This window comes from Leucopleurus acutus, assembly GCF_964270905.1.
Source record: "Leucopleurus acutus genome assembly, chromosome: 10".
In the NCBI taxonomy this organism is placed as follows: Eukaryota; Metazoa; Chordata; class Mammalia; order Artiodactyla; family Delphinidae; genus Leucopleurus; species Leucopleurus acutus.
In genome coordinates, this window is record NC_139153.1 from 18,306,841 (window position 1) to 18,322,787 (window position 15,947).

General features: G+C 40.9%; 1 protein-coding gene across 2 annotated transcripts in view; it reads right to left on the minus strand.

Annotated features, from left to right (window-relative positions):
• The window catches only part of PPP4R2 (protein phosphatase 4 regulatory subunit 2), a 54,121-nt gene extending 38,495 nt beyond the window's left edge, over positions 1-15,626 (minus strand). Inside the window, exons 1-2 of one of the 2 annotated variants that reach the window (XM_082847775.1) lie at positions 15,413-15,626; positions 14,313-14,394 (exon numbers count right to left, since the gene is read on the minus strand). In XM_082847775.1, coding sequence (XP_082703901.1) covers positions 14,313-14,394; positions 15,413-15,446 — 116 coding nt within the window. In that variant the 5' untranslated portion in view covers positions 15,447-15,626. The remainder of the gene's footprint in view (positions 1-14,312; positions 14,395-15,412) is intronic. The other variant, XM_082847774.1, reaches the window with a different exon arrangement.
• Positions 15,627-15,947: the final 321 nt, after the last annotated feature.

Sequence of the window (15,947 nt, forward strand, 5' to 3'; positions counted from 1 at the left end):
CTTGCACTGTTGGTGGGAATGTAAATTGATACAGCCACTATGGAGAACAGTATGGAGGTTCCTTAAAAAAACTAAAAATAGAACTACCATGTGACCCAGCAATCCCACTACTGGGCATATACCCTGAGGAAACCATAATTCAAAAAGAGTCGTGTACCAAAATGTTCAATGCAGCACTGTTTACAATAGCCAGGACATGGAAGCAACCTAACAGTCCATCGACAGATGAATGGATAAGAAGATGTGGCACATATATACAATGGAATATTACTCAGCCATAAAAAGAAACGTTATTGAGCTATATTTGTAGTGAGGTGGATGGACCTAGAGTGTGTCATACAGAGTGAAGTAAGTCAGAAAGAGAAAAACAAATACTGTATGCTAACACATATATATGGAATCTAAGAGGAAAAAAAAGTCATGAAGAACCTAGGGGCAAGAAGGGAATAAAGACACAGACCTACTAGAGAATGGACTTGAGGATATGGGGAGGGGGAAGGGTAAGCTGTGACAAAGAGAGAGAGTGGCGTGGACATATATACACTACCAAACGTAAAAGAGATAGCTAGTGGGAAGCAGCCGCATAGCACAGGGAGATCAGCTTGGTGCTTTGTGACCACCTAGAGGGGTGGGATAGGGAGGGTGGGAGGGAGACGCAAGAGGGAAGAGATATGGGAACATATGTATAACTGATTCACTTTGTTATACAGCAGAAACTAACACACCATTGAAAAGCAATTATACTCCAATAAAGATGTTTAAAAAAAAAAAGGAACTATGCATACTGCTGTCTGCTCCCAGATCCTAACAGAGTTCCTAAAACCCTTGAAAATAAAGGTGCTAAGAGAATCTTCTGTTGTAAAATTTAGTCTCTGGCCCCAGTTCCTGACACAGAGCTACTAAATCCCTTGGAATTTCCTGGGTGATAGAAATGTCTTTTATTCTAACGAGGCAACTCTGACTCTTGGTAGGCTCCTAGATGGGGGCTGGTCACCAGAAAGATGGAGTCATGATTAGAAGCTTGGTACTTTCAACCGCACTTCCCACTGTCATTCTTTGGAGAGGGGCTAAAAGTGGAATTAATCATCGATTATGCCCACCTGATGAAGCCTCCATAGACATCTATCAACTATGGGGATCAGAGAGGTTCTGGGTTGGTGAGCAAGAATGTATCCACCTGCCGGGAGGGTGGTGCACGCAAACTCCACAGGCATCTGTGCTCAGGACCCTTCTGGACCTCCCCCTATGTATCTCTTCATCTGGCTACTCCTTCATAACCTTTAACATCCTGTGCAATATTAATAAACGAATCATCTAGATAGTAAACTTCCTGAGTTTTGCGAGCCACTCTAGCAAATTAAGAGAACCTGAGGAAGGGGTCATAGACCCCTCTAATTTTTAGCCTGCTGGTCAGAAACACAGGTATAACAGCCTGGACTTCTGACTGGTGTCTGAAGGGGATAGGTAGGTGGCAGTATTGTGGGACTAAGCCCTTAACATGTGAGATCTGATGCTAACTCCAAGTAGAAAATGGCACTACTGAATTGTCAGAGACTCAGGTGGTATCACAGAATTGCCACATATCTAACGTCAAAAGCGTTGTCAGTATGACCAGCAAGCAGAAAGAGTTCTAGACAATATCTGATCAGATAAAAGGCAAAACATTTGGGACTTTCATCTTAACTGAAAGTCAGGAAAGACAACACTTTAATTAAACTATCAAATCTTCAATAAGTAGTATTTATTTCCCAAAATCAGACTTTTCTAAGTTTGTCAAATAGAAGCCTGAAAGGTATCAATAAAACTAGAAGCCTTGGGGCTTCCCTGGTGGCGCAGTGGTTGAGAGTCCACCTGCCGATGCAGGGGACACGGGTTCGTGCCCCGGTCCGGGAAGATCCCACATGCCGCGGAGCGGCTAGGCCCATAAGCCATGGCCGCTGAGCCAGCACGTCCGGAGCCTGTGCTCCGCAACGAGAGAGGCCACGACGGTGAGAGGCCCACATAACGCAAAAAAAAAAAAAAAAAAAAAAACTAGAAGCCTTGGTTAAAGACCTTGATGGTCTTATAATACCCATCACTATTTTTATTTCACAGGTCACAGAACAAAACTATTAGACACTTTTTAAAGATTAACGTATGCTTTTTCCTATGAAGCAGAATCTTTCAACCTCAGCACTGAGATTCTGGGTCTGATAACGCTTTGTTGTTGGGTGTTACCCTGTGCAATGTAGCATTCTTGGCTTCACACTATATGCCAGTTGCGTCCCCCACTTGTAACAACCAAAAACGTCTCCAGACGTTGTCACCCCTGGTTGAGAACCACTGTTAAGAATTATTGAAACAGAAAGTGAAATAAATATTACAGAATTAAATGTAAATTTGAAGAAAAATCCCACATCTCAAAAATCTCACACATCTTCAATTACTTTTACTTAGACACCATTAGTATTTTACGTACATTTAAATAAAAGTGTGTATTTATTCAAAACTAATTTTAAGATAGTAGGAAACAATCTTAAGATACGTCCCTTTTTTGGGGTAGTATTTTCATTTCTTCTGCTTGACTAGGACTTTATGACACTTTTGAGAGCTCAGCGTGTTCTCAGTATTCAGCCAACCTAAGGACAGAATGTAGTTCTGTTTTGTTTTTTTTTCTCTCAAACTAACTGGTTGTTTTGGCCTATTTACAAATAAATAGACCAGGACCACATGTGTGTGGGGGGGGGATTTACCAGGACAAAATTTCAAATACAGTCATAAAAATGAAAGACATTGCTCATACTTTGTATTTGAAGTTTCCTTTACTGATAAATATGCCTACCTGCCTTTGGAATGTGAATAAAAAGACAGATACATGCCAGAAATAACAATTCAACCCACCCATGATAACAAAGACTATCCTTTGCTATAATGTCTAGACCATCCTTTTTAAACAACTTGCTGCTTGAGACTGTCTTTTTCTTTTTAGAATGAGAATTTTTTTTTAATTTAATTTTATTTTTGGCTGTGTTGGGTCTTTGTTGCTGTGTGCGGGCTTCCTCTAGTAGCGGCGAGCGGGGGCCACTCTTCCTTGTGGTGCGCAGGCTTCTCATTGTGGTGGCTTCTCTTGTTGCGGAGCACGGGCTCTAGGCACGCGGGCTCAGCAGTTTCGGCTTGTGGGCTTACTTGCTCCGCAGCATGTGGGATCTTCCCGGACCAGGGATCGAACCCGTGTTCCCTGCACTGGCAGGTGAATTCTTAACCACTGTGCCACCAGTGAAGTCCTTGAGACTGTCTTAAACTCAAATTATTCCTAACACAACAAAAGTATAACTTATTTAGAAGTTAACTTTATCAAGGTACTCTATTATTTTATCAATAAAAATCTAGCCAAAAAAATTAAGAAACAAATCATAGCTTAATAAATGAGGGAGACAGAAAACTACAAATAGCAATAAACAAATGGAAAGATGCTGGCATAAAATTTAAAAAAGCAAATTAAAATGAGATACCATTTTTCATCTATCTGATTTTCAGACTTAAAAGCCTAATAATGTTCAGTACTGATACTGGACAGGTAACTTTGATACACTGTTTCTATAGGCATATGTTGAAACAAAAAGATTTCTGAAGGCCAGATAATAATGCACATAAAGTCCAACCCATAAATCCCATTCGTGCATCTGTGCCAACATAATTATGCTCACTTAAGCATTGTTTTAACTGTAAACAATCTTTAAGACCATCAAAGTGGACAGGTTAAATGAATTACAATACAGACAAAATGACGGAATACTATGCAACCCAAAAAATGATGTGCTTCAATAAGACATACACAAATTGCAGAAGTATGATATAATATTTTTTAAAAGAATTAACATATATACACATATATGCATAGAAAAATTCTATTGAGAATACACACGAAACAGGTTAACAACAGTCTAGTTTGATTTTTCTTTTTTCCTGTGAGTACTTTGTAATAAAAAACTTTTAAAACTAGACAGGCTTATCTAAAGGAGTGTTAATTTCCATAATCTTTGTACATGAGTTTTTTCATATTATGGGCACAATAATAATTATTTAATTTATGTGATCCATTAAACTCAAAATGCAATTATTCTCACCAAACTTCTTGTTAACCAATATGAAGATGTGAATTTTAAAAGCATATATATGATATTCTCCATATTTAAGATACTTTCAGAAACACTGAAAGTTCTGCATTTATATTTACCACCTGTCCATATACTCACCTAATATCAATATTTTGGAATTTTTTAAAGTGGCCAAATCCTAGCTGTGGCATTCACTTCTGCCATATGCTACAGCAACTAAGATAGCAAAATCAAATGCCACAGACAATATTTACAAGAAAAGTGGATGACAAGGTAACAAGGTATTATCCCCATGAACCCTCTAGTATGAACAGTTAGGACAAGATTAGAGAGGTATTAATAGCTATACAGGAGCAAGAGAAAGACAACTTGTCTTACAACAGATTAACAGGAAAACCCATGGTTCACCAACAGTCTTCACTGGGGAAAAAAGAAAACCAGGCCACATTCTATCCACATTTAAGATTACTCCTTGCAGAAATACTCTTAATGTGCAAAGGCCCTAGAAAAGGCAGACTAGTCTCCACTTAAAGAACCACTTTGAGAAAAAAAATACCCACAATCTCAAAAGTTACCCTGGAGTCCTCATGAATAATATCCCTAAAATAAGACCAGAATAAAACTATCTCCAGAAATACTAAATTCACTTTAGCACAAACAATTCTGAATAGAAATATTTTGTTGTTAATAAAAAAGCTACCTCACCCGCCTTCCCAGCAGTACACAACAGTGCAAAACTTACCAATACACCTGTAAGACCTCTTACGTATCTCAAATTTCAAATCCTTCTATAATATGTAGTTTCTTGTCTCATCACCTGTAAATATTATCAACCTATCTCCCAATACTGCAAAGGTAAGATTTGGGGGTGACAGAATAACAAATCCAAGATGCATGTATTAAAGAGGCTTACACATTCTACCTAAAATACATACATCAGTTCATCACCTATATGCTTCATATGTATACTGCAAAATTACAATTATTGAAAGGTTTCAGCATTGGGGGTCACCAGAAAATGATCAAAATCACAAATGTTAGGGTACATCAACTCACCTACCCTACTGACCCTTTCAATAAATATCCCCTAACATAGTTTTTCTTAAACCACAAACCACCACACCCCACCTCCCCATACTTGCCACAATCCCTCCCCCAGGAAACCACCTGTGGTGTCAGTGCCTAGAAGGTCACATTATACCGTAGCACAAGGAAAGGAGGGGTGGCCAGGTATGTGCGATCTGGCTTAGGTAAGCAGCATGAAAGTCTTAGAATTTACAAAAATAACAGTGGTAATAGCTTCCTACCAAATGGATAGCTTCAAATTCTAAGTAGTTTCGTAAGGATTCTAAGATAGCTACAGTAAACAGGAAAGATGTGAGAAGACAAATGAACAAGTGAGAAGTGGTATAAAGTACTGGTTACGGGAGAATCTGAAGTCAGAATGGCTGAGTTTAAATCCCAATTCTGTCACTCACCAGCTGCACAATCAAAATTATTTAAGTTCTGCAAGCCTCAGTATCCTTATTTTTAAAAAGGAGACACCTACTTCAAAGAGTACTAGTGAAGATTAAATTAGGGTAGGCATATGAAACATCTGATAGTTTCTGACACAAAAGAAATGTTCATTAAAAGTTTGCCTTTTAGGAAGAAAAAAACCTGATAACCCAAAACAGAAGTTCTTATGTGAAAATCCTAGTCCCTTAAAGATTTCTGATTCACCACTTTAAAATCAATCAAAGACTCTAACTAGGTAGGAGTACTCACAAGCACCACATACTACAAAAAATAACATTAGGAGAATAAGAGTCAAAATACTCAAGAGGCTCCACCCCCTGAAGGGAGCCCAGACAAATCATAGGGAGATAGTACAAGTACAGGTATGCACAAGTACAGGTATGCACATCTAAGTCAGACCTGGCTACAGGAAAGAAGGAAACGATAATAGCTGAAGTAAAGTTTTGGCAAGTAAAATGAACAGCTAGCTCAGTCACAAGTATAAAGAAACTTGATGCGATTAGGGAAGTCTTGGACCTGAAAACAGATCACTGTTACTCGTCAGTATGTTTTCATTCTTAGGATTTCATTTCAGTAAGCTGCAAAAACTTTTAAGTATCAACACTGGTATCAAATACGTGTTATTTTTACTATGAACTTTTATGTTTTATATCACAGTATATAAACAAGGCATCTAAGATTTGTTGAATGCCTGCTATTTCACAAAAACTCTGCAACCTAAGTGTTGTTATTCATATTTTCAGCTGGGGAACAGAGGAAAAGAGGGCGTAGGTGACTAACTTGTTCCATCATGGTCATTCAAGTAGGTTACAATGAAACTAGAATTTTAACCAGGACAGCCTGCTAACCTAGAGTCAAGCAGATTATAAGCAGAGAGACAAGAGATACCTTGACATACACAGCTCCAAGTGTGTCTTCACTACAATAAAGCTATCTCCCTCGCCCCCCCCAAACAAAGTCAAACTGGTAAGTGGTAACAAAAAAGCTCTACTTGAACTACCATATATATGGCACATTTTTTAAAAGCAATGGGTCACTATTACTATTATTTTACATTTTTATTGAGACTTAAATTAGCTCTTATACACTTTACAGTCAATGGTGTACGTTCTCAATAATATTCAATCTATTTTGGTAGGAATGGAGTTTGGAGGGTGGTTACAAGGAGTGCCAAACCCAGGCAGCCTGATACACGAAAAGGATCGCTGTGGGTGAAACCAGAGAGAACAAAGATGAGCAACTGAACACATATGAAGGCCTAGCAAAAATGAAGATCTAAAACACATTTCTCACATTCATCAGGTATTTTAAAGTACAATGCTTTCACAGGCATATGTATTAAATGAAATAACAGTCAACGTTCTCCCCTTCAACTGTCTATACTCTGTTTTAGTAAGTGATTTAAGTTTTTTTGCTATCATACTGATTTAGGTAGACAGACACAAACATACACACACACTCACTCACCCCCCCCGCCCCCCAATAATAAACTCCCATATCAGAAAGGTAAAAGACCTACAGTCCACAGAACAGAGGGAAACGACTGTAAATCTGGACCATAAATTCCTCATCTTCTTACTAATAAGATGTTCTGAAGCCACATGAAGTTGGTGACAGGCTTCCAGTAATAGTCCATAAGCATTATGAACTCCAATTTATTGGCAGGCACAAAGAGGATCTCTGGATATAGATAAAAAGGCACACATGTAGGTAACACTAAAACAGACACTCTGGGAACCGCTCTGTGGCTCTCATGAGTTAGTGGTAACACTGACTGGTCTCTCTCATCCAAGTGATTCTCAATTTTTTTACTGTCTCCAAACCACTAACCTATGTAACATACTCCCAAGAGATAACATCTTCACCTTCAGCATACATTTAATGACAACCACTGTGCCTGTGCCCCACCCTTTACCACTGTTACTGCAATACCACCCCTGGTAACTACTGCCACAACACAGACTCCCACAGGCTTCTGAAATGGAAGGAAACTTGGAAATCATCTTTTATAAGCTCCTCATTCAGTACCTGAGGGAAGTGTGGCCCACAGTAATTTAAGTGACTTACTGGAGACTAAAATAGTAGCTATGGGGAGGAGGGAGTTGTCACTATGCACTAGTCACAGCGTTAAGCACTCATAAAGTAAGAACTCAGTGAATTCCCATAACATCCCTTGAGATGGATTTACTTTACTTCCCATATCTTACGATAAGGAAATTAAGGCACAGAGAAGTTGGCCTTGGTGACAGAGTAACTAAGTGGTAGACCTGGGAATTCAAACCCAGGTCTGTCTTGTGCTCTCGTGACTCTCCAACCAGAGCTCTTTCCACAAGATTAAGTGCCTCACCCTTGTTTCATGAGCCAAATGCACTCTATTTATGCCCAACGCACAGACGATTCTAACTTTTACGCTCTCCCAAATTTTAGTATCTATAGCTACATATTTTCATTTATTCAAGTCCTCACACAAGCTGAGGCAACCTCATGGTATAAACCCCATCTCTGAAGGGAGGAAACAAGCTCACAAATTATTTGCCCTAATTCACACAGCTAATTCTGACAAGCTAATTTCAGAATCAAGCCATGCTCCTTCCCAGAATGACGTTACCACACGCTAATTCTCATGAAATTAGAGGACTAGCCAACTACTAGTAAAAACTGGACTGAACATGGAAAATATGAACTCACCTGCACACCAAAAAGATTGACGATTTGAAGTTAATTCCAGTCAGAAAACTGTGTTGACACATCTAGCTTCCAGTGCATCACGCAGTAGATTTTGTACAGCGTATATGACACATCAGATTTACAGGTTTGAAGTGATGAAACAAATGAAAACTACAATTTTCTTCATGTTCCTATTTAATCACTGCAGTTACTAAAATATTTAGATGCAAAAGGGCAACATTTAACTAATACCTACTGAAAATCTACTGTGCTTTCTCTGTGTACCACTGTGATAATGGTACATGATAGGAATTTAGGTGGCACATGGGTAATTCATATTAATTAATATTTTAGTATTTACAGATTTTAAAATGACAGAAAAATATAACTAATGCAACAAACCACTGGTTTCAGACCTCCTTACTTCTCACAAGACTAAGAGGAAGAAATTAACATGTTGATTATACTTCTGGGGAGGGGTCAAATGAGGGCTTAATCTCTATCTGTAGTATTCTTCCATCTTAAAAAAATCTGAAGAAAAGTAAGCCGACCTCAAAAAGAACATTAAGTAAATAATTGTACAGATGCTACAAGGATGTGGCAAAAAATCCCAAAGGTAGTATGTGAAACTGACATTTTAGAAATAATGTTCAAGCGTTTGATACTATGTTAGACAAAACAAAATTCCCTCCCTAAAGAAAGCCACAGAAGGATCTAACAGTCACATGGACTTAAGGAGATTTTATTTATAATAATGCAGATCTCAGTTGTTGATTACTACTACTTTTTAAGTAACTTTTATTTTCTTAGTAGTATTTCAAAATTGCTGAACACAAAGAGTTTGAAACTGCAGGGAGGGAAAAAAAGTAGACTCAATATAAGCATTATCAACACGATAACAACTACTATTTATTGAGTAAATAAATAATGTTAACACTGTTTATGAAGCAGTGTATTTCCGTGTATTATGTACTCATGCTATGAGGTACTATTACTATTCCCTTTTATAGATGAGGAAACTAACTTAACAGGGACTGACTTAAAAAGTTCTCTTAGGGACTTCCCTGGTGGCGCAGTGGTTAACAGTCTGCCTGCCAATGCACGGGACACGGATTCGAGCCCTGGTCCGGGAAGATCCCACATGTCACAGAGCAACTAAGCCCATGCGCCACAACTACTGAAGCCCGCGCGCCTAGAGCCTGTGCTCCACAGCAAGAGAAGCCACTGCAATGAGAAGCCTGCGTACCACAACAAAGAGTAGCCCTGCTCGCCACAACTAGAGAAAGCCTGCATGCAGGAATGAAGACCCAATGCAGCCAAAAATAAATTAAAAAAATAAAAAAGAAAAAGTTCTCCTAAATAGTGTAACTCTGAGAGGATGGCAGAGGTGCTACAATTTTTCATCTCTCCAAAACCTCTTATGTCAAACGTAACTAACAGCAAACCCAAAACCAATAAGCAAAAACATTTACAACAAAACTCCCTGACAAGGTTACCTCACAAACCCCAAAATGTAAGTTAATGAGGAAAAACTTATGGTCACATGACCAGTATCATTATCAGAATCTGTACAAGAGAAAACAGAAGTCGTAGTGAACCGGAAGGGCCTACAAACAGGAGAACCACAAAATTGCCAACAGGTGTTCACAAGAAATCATGGCAGGTCAATGTGAGAACAGTAGCTGAAACTGAGATAGGTTTTGCCCACTCACAGTAATAAGTGAAGAGAAAGGACCTCCAGTAAGGGCTGAAAGGGACAAAGTCTTGCTTCATGAGCTCTTGAAAGTGACCCACCAGACCTCCCATCCAGAGGAGACCCCAAAGACAAGAGAAAGAGACAAGAGAGATGAAGGAAAGACAAGGTCCAAATAAAAGTATTGATAGAACAGAGCCTAGAAATTTCAGAAAGAACACTCCATATTCTAATACTTCACAAAAATAATGAGCAAACTCTGTGAAGTTAAGGACAGCTACTCTGAACCATGCCTCCTCCTCAAAGTGCAGAAAAACTATTTTCACATAAAAATGCAAAACAGAAAAATATCAAGGTCAAATCTAATATGAAATTGTTGTAAGAAAAAAGGAGAATAAGGAGCAAAATAACATCCCTCAAGACAGCAAAGGGAAGCTAGAAAGACTTGCTCAGAAACAGATCACAACCTTATACTATTTTCAAAATGAGCTAAACATATTGAGAAAAATGATACAAGTCAGAATTAGAGAAACTCAGAAAATGAAGCAATAGAATACAGCAAAGAATGAGAAAAGAATTACTTCAGGAAATAAAGACTAAACTAAAAAGCACACAAGAACAAATGATCACAATGCAGTAAGAATCCTTCAAAAGAGGAAATTTTGAAAAATCAAAATGGAATTAAATTTAAAATTTCACTTTAAAAGACACTGTTAAGAGAATAAAATGACAAGCCACACAGTGGTAGCAAGTATTTGTAAACCACATTAATAAAGAATTTGTATCCATAACATATAAGGAACTCTCAAAACCCAATAACAAATCAAACAAACCCCATTTTAACATGGGCAAAAATGCGAAGAATCAATTTACTAAAGGAGATATACAAACAGCAAATAAATAGATGAAAAGATGCTCAACATCATTAGTCATTAGGCAAATACGAATTAAAACCACTATACAATAGGCACCTATTAGAATATCTAATGTGAGAAAGATCGACCGTACTGTGTTGGAAAGGATAGGGAGAAACTGATCTCAACTCCCATGATACTGGTGGAAAAGCAAATTGGCACAATCACTCAAGAAAACTGTTCAGTAGTTTCTAAAGTTAAACATACATGTACCATATGATCCAACCATTCCACTCCTGGATGTATTTTTACCCAAGAAAAAAAGAATGCATACAAAGACACATACACAAACGTTCACGGTAGCTTTATTTAATAAAGAAAAAACTGGGGCTTCCAGGGTGGCACAGTGGTTAAGAAGCCACCTGCCAATGCACGGGACACAGGTTGGAGCCCTGGTCCGGGAAGATGCCACATGCTGTGGAGCAACTAAGCCCATGCGCCACAACTACTGAGCCTGCGCTCTAGAGCCCACGAGCCACAACTACTGAAGCCCACGCCTAGAGACCATGCCCCGCAACAAGAGAAGCCGCTGTGATGAGAAGTCTGTGCACCTCAATGAAGTCACCCCCACTCGCCGCAACTAGAGAATGCCTGTGCGCAGCAATGAAGACCCAATGCAGCCAAAAATAAATAAATAAATTTTTTAAAAAAAACTGGAAATAACCCAAATGCCCATCAACCAGTGAATGAAGCAAGAACTGTAGGATATCCATGTAATGAATACAACTCAGAAATAAAAAGGAATGAATTGTTGATTTCTGAACAACGTGGATCAATCTCAAATTATGCGGAGTAAAAAAAGGCAGACAAAGAATATACTGTATGATTCCATTTACATAAAATTCCAGAACATGCTAACTAATCTACAGTGACAAAAAGCAGATCTTTAGTTGCCTGAGGGGAGGAGAGCACACACAGGGAGGGGAGATTACAAAGGGAAGGAGGAAACTTCTGTAAGTAATGGATATATTCTCCATCTGGGGTGTGGTGTTAGTTTCATGAGTGTAGATGTCAAAATTTACCAAACTATATATTTTTAGTAAACTAAACTTACTGTTTTCAATAATTGAAGTTTTTTAAAATAAGCATTATTAAGTAAAGCTATTTTCTAAAAACAGAAATGAGGAAAAAAATCCAGGAATTCTTACCTTAAGAAACTCATCCATCCTAAAACATCAAAGAGATCTGAACTGCTACCTTTTAGATTTTCATTCTCGTATTTACAGTCTTAGAAGTTAGACAAAGCTCAGTTTAGCCATAAATGATGACAGAAACTGCAAATTTCAGTATCAAAAGTTAAGGCATGGGCTTCCCTGGTGGCGCAGTGGTTGAGTCTGCCTGCTAATGCAGGGGACACGGGTTCATGCCGCGGAGCAGCTGGGCCCGTGAGCCATGGCCGCTGAGCCTGCGCATCCGGAGCCTGTGCTCCGCAAGGGGAGGCCACAACCGTGAGAGGCCCGCGTACCGCAAAAAAAAAAAAAAAAAGTTACGGAATGCCCATATTGATTTAAAAAAACCAAAAAAGACTAAATAAAGCTAAATGTAAAAACACCAGCTGTTTGAATCATAAATTAAAAAATATTTTCCAAACTCCATAAAGAATCTAACACCACCAATCACTTTAATACAAAATACTCTCAGTAAATGTACAAAGACCTAAAGATTTGGGGGGGTTGGAGGGGTGGACAGGGATGGGACAACTGATGACCTTTTTAAGTCCTCTCTCAGGACAAATAATTGTCCAGAAAAATCAGGTTAAATTTCCCTAGCCACTTAAGTGATCCAGTCAAACAGGATATTAAAGAGCTTTCTTGTAGAAACTTTCAACTGTTTATACATTTACAGCCAAAGTATTTTATCAAAACGGGACGGCAGGGGCTTCCCTGGTGGCGCAGTGCTTTAGAGTCTGCCTGCCGATGCAGGGGACGCGGGTTCGTGCCCCGGTCCGGGAAGATCCCACATGCCGCGGAGCGGCTGGGCCCGTGAGCCATGGCCGCTGAGCCTGCGCGTCCGGAGCCTGTGCTCCACGTTGGGAGAGGCCACAGCAGTGAGAGGCCCGCGTACCGCACACACCAAAAAAAAGGGACGGCAGTCTGTACACACCTGGTAAGAGGCGTTAAGTATTTAACTCCAAATAATCTTGTTTACCAAAACTATGAAGTAAAATGCTTTTCCTCTTGATACTGTAGAGAGGTATTAGTTCGGACCAACTACCAATCAATATAAATACAAATTATTCTGCATCAAGTTTTTAAAATCAAGATGTTCTAGGAGACTATAATTCAAAGGCAAAAATTACCGTTCTTTCCTGAAGGGTTCTATTTTTTAAAAGCACTAAATAGAAATTTAAGATTGAACACATCACAGTCACATTCCTAAGGTGACTGGTAATTTTAATAAGCACCAGGGAGTTTCAGCTCGTCTGCAAGACCATTAAAGAGGGTTTTTTTTTTTTCCCCTTTCTAAAATCAGGCCAGTTATTAGAAGGCTACGCTGCAACCATAAGCAAATCCTGTGAGAAATGAACATTTGCTAATAAAGCCAAAGAAAGTATACATCATTTGCTGAAGCTTACACTCTTTTATTAGGCCTCAAAAAGAATTTTAAAACTAGACATGAAGTAGAGGAGCCAAAAGAAAGCCCACTTTTTAAAACTACCCCCCAAAAAAACCTCTCCCCTTCCTGTTCACTGCCTCCTACACAAAGGCTACAAGGCACCAAATCTGCACTGCTCTCTACAAATAAAGTTAGCCTGAGTGTGAAAACAACTCCTAAACAACTACACACACAACAATGAACTGAAATGTTCCTCTGAAAACAGTGCTAACTTCATAGTATAAGTTTCAGATTCACAGCATTTGCAAACAAGCCTAATAAAATGCTGAGCATATGTTAACAAGTTAGCTATCCTAGAAAGTTTACAGGACAGTCAAGATTAGCATCTGGAATTTGTCAGATAATCACCCAGAGTGCTCAAGAGAATAAATATAAGTGACACTTCAAGCACCCACATATATAAATATGACAACAAAAGGTTGGATACAGGACAATAGGAAAAATACCACCAATAAAAGAATCTGAAACAGAATCAAAGCCACAGAATTTGGGAAATAAGCCTGTTTGTTATGGCCAAAAACAGCCATAATGGAATATGCATTCTTCTTTTTCTCTGGCTCTCCTAGACTAACACATTCTAAATGCGCAAAAGCATAAAGAAAATCTTAACAAAGCTCTAAAATTCGTTACAGAGCACATATGAAGTAAATAAAGCATATACACTTAGTAAATGCTTTAAATTACTGGAGCTTGTGCAGTTTAGACAGATGGAGTATTCACTGCTTCTGAAATACACTTCTGTCCCTTTCCTGAGCAATTCTGAAGGATACACAGATTTATAACAACGATTACATGTTTTCAACTCACATTGTTTCTCCAGTCTTGGCTACATGACAAAGAAACTGATCCAGGACCGGACAAACTTCCTTTTTCCCCCTCTTCTCAAAATCTAGATAAGGAAAGAAAGAAAAGTTATTAGTATTTCTAAAAGTCCACCAACCATTTCCAATGCCTTCTAACAACAAACTTTCCTCTCACTCCTTCCTCATATTAAGCAGCAATTAAAAAAAAATTTTTTTAATTTAAAAAAGCCTCTCAACGAAATATCCACCTCTTACTCTCCAATTTCAAATGTCACTCTTCACAGGTAACGAGAGCCCTCCTAAAGGGGGCACTCAACTTCGCCACAAACCAGCCCTAACGCAGTGCTTCTCAAACTGTGGTCCGGGGGAACACCAGGACCACATTCATCTCAGAGACCGGCTAAAATACAAAAACCCCAGATCCCGACCCCACAGACTGTTTATTTACGTGAAGTTCATAAATCTGCGTTTTAAGAAAACACCAGCTTCCTCTCGTAGCCGTCCCCCAATGATCCTGGGTATCAAAGCCTAATTCTCAGAACGCTGAAATCATGCTCTCCCAAGTTTGAGAACCACTGTTCTCAAGCCTGTTGCTTGGAAGGCGAGCAATTCAGAGCCGGGAAGGCGACCACCTGAGAATGAGGGCGCGTGGGAAGATGACTTCAGAAGCCCTGAAAAAGGCTCCTTGAGACACTTGAAAGTTGCTTTGCCGCCCCCTCTCCCCACCCCCCAAACCTTTCACTTTTCTTCTCCCCGCCGTGGCCCGGCGTGCGGGGGCCTGATGGAGAACGAAGCCAGCCTGGGAAGGCGCTGCGGGCCCAAGACCCGTGCCCCGGGAGTGGGAGAGGGGCCGGGGCCCCCGCGAGAGCTTCCCGGCTCCCCTCCCCCAGCCCAGACGCCGGCGGCCGACACAAAGCCCAGAGCAGGGCGGGAGGGAGCTGCCCACGGGGCTCCCCGCCCCCGGGGAAGCGGGAGGGGGATGGGAGCCGGGGAAGCGCGCCCTCCCCCCCCCCAGCCCGGCCCGGCCCCGCGGAACCACTTGCCCCGAAGGGAGATAGGACCACGGAGGGTGAGAAGGAAGGGAAAGGGGGCAGCTACCCCCACCTTTCAGCGCCTCCTGCAGCCTCTCGACGTCCATGGCTTCACGGAGCCCCTCGCAGCCTCCGCCTCCTTCCGCGGATCTCCCGGGGACTGGAAGGCCTCCCCCCACCCCCCCGACGCCCTCCCCCTCCCTTGCACACACTCCGGCACGCAGGCGACCGGGGGGGGCACCGAAGGGAGCCGGGGGAAGCGAGCGAGAGAGCCAGACCGAGAGAGCGAGCACCTCCCCGAGCCGCTACCACCAGCCCTCCAACATGGCGCCCGGCACGTCATCGCGCGCACGCTCCCCGCCGCCGTCCTCGCGCCCGCGGCGCGCCCAGACCCGGAACCCGAGAGCGCGTGCGCGGTGAGGCGTGTGGCCCCTGGCAGTCCCCCGCAGACCCGGCAGGGGCGGTAGCCCCGCCTCTCCCCCGGGATGGCCCTAGCTACCTGCGCCGACCTGAAGACGGAGTGGTCTAGGCAGGGGGGTGGGACGCAGACCCCCTGGATGTGAGTCCTTGCCATTTGCTAGCTGTGTGACCTTGAGCAATTTACTGAG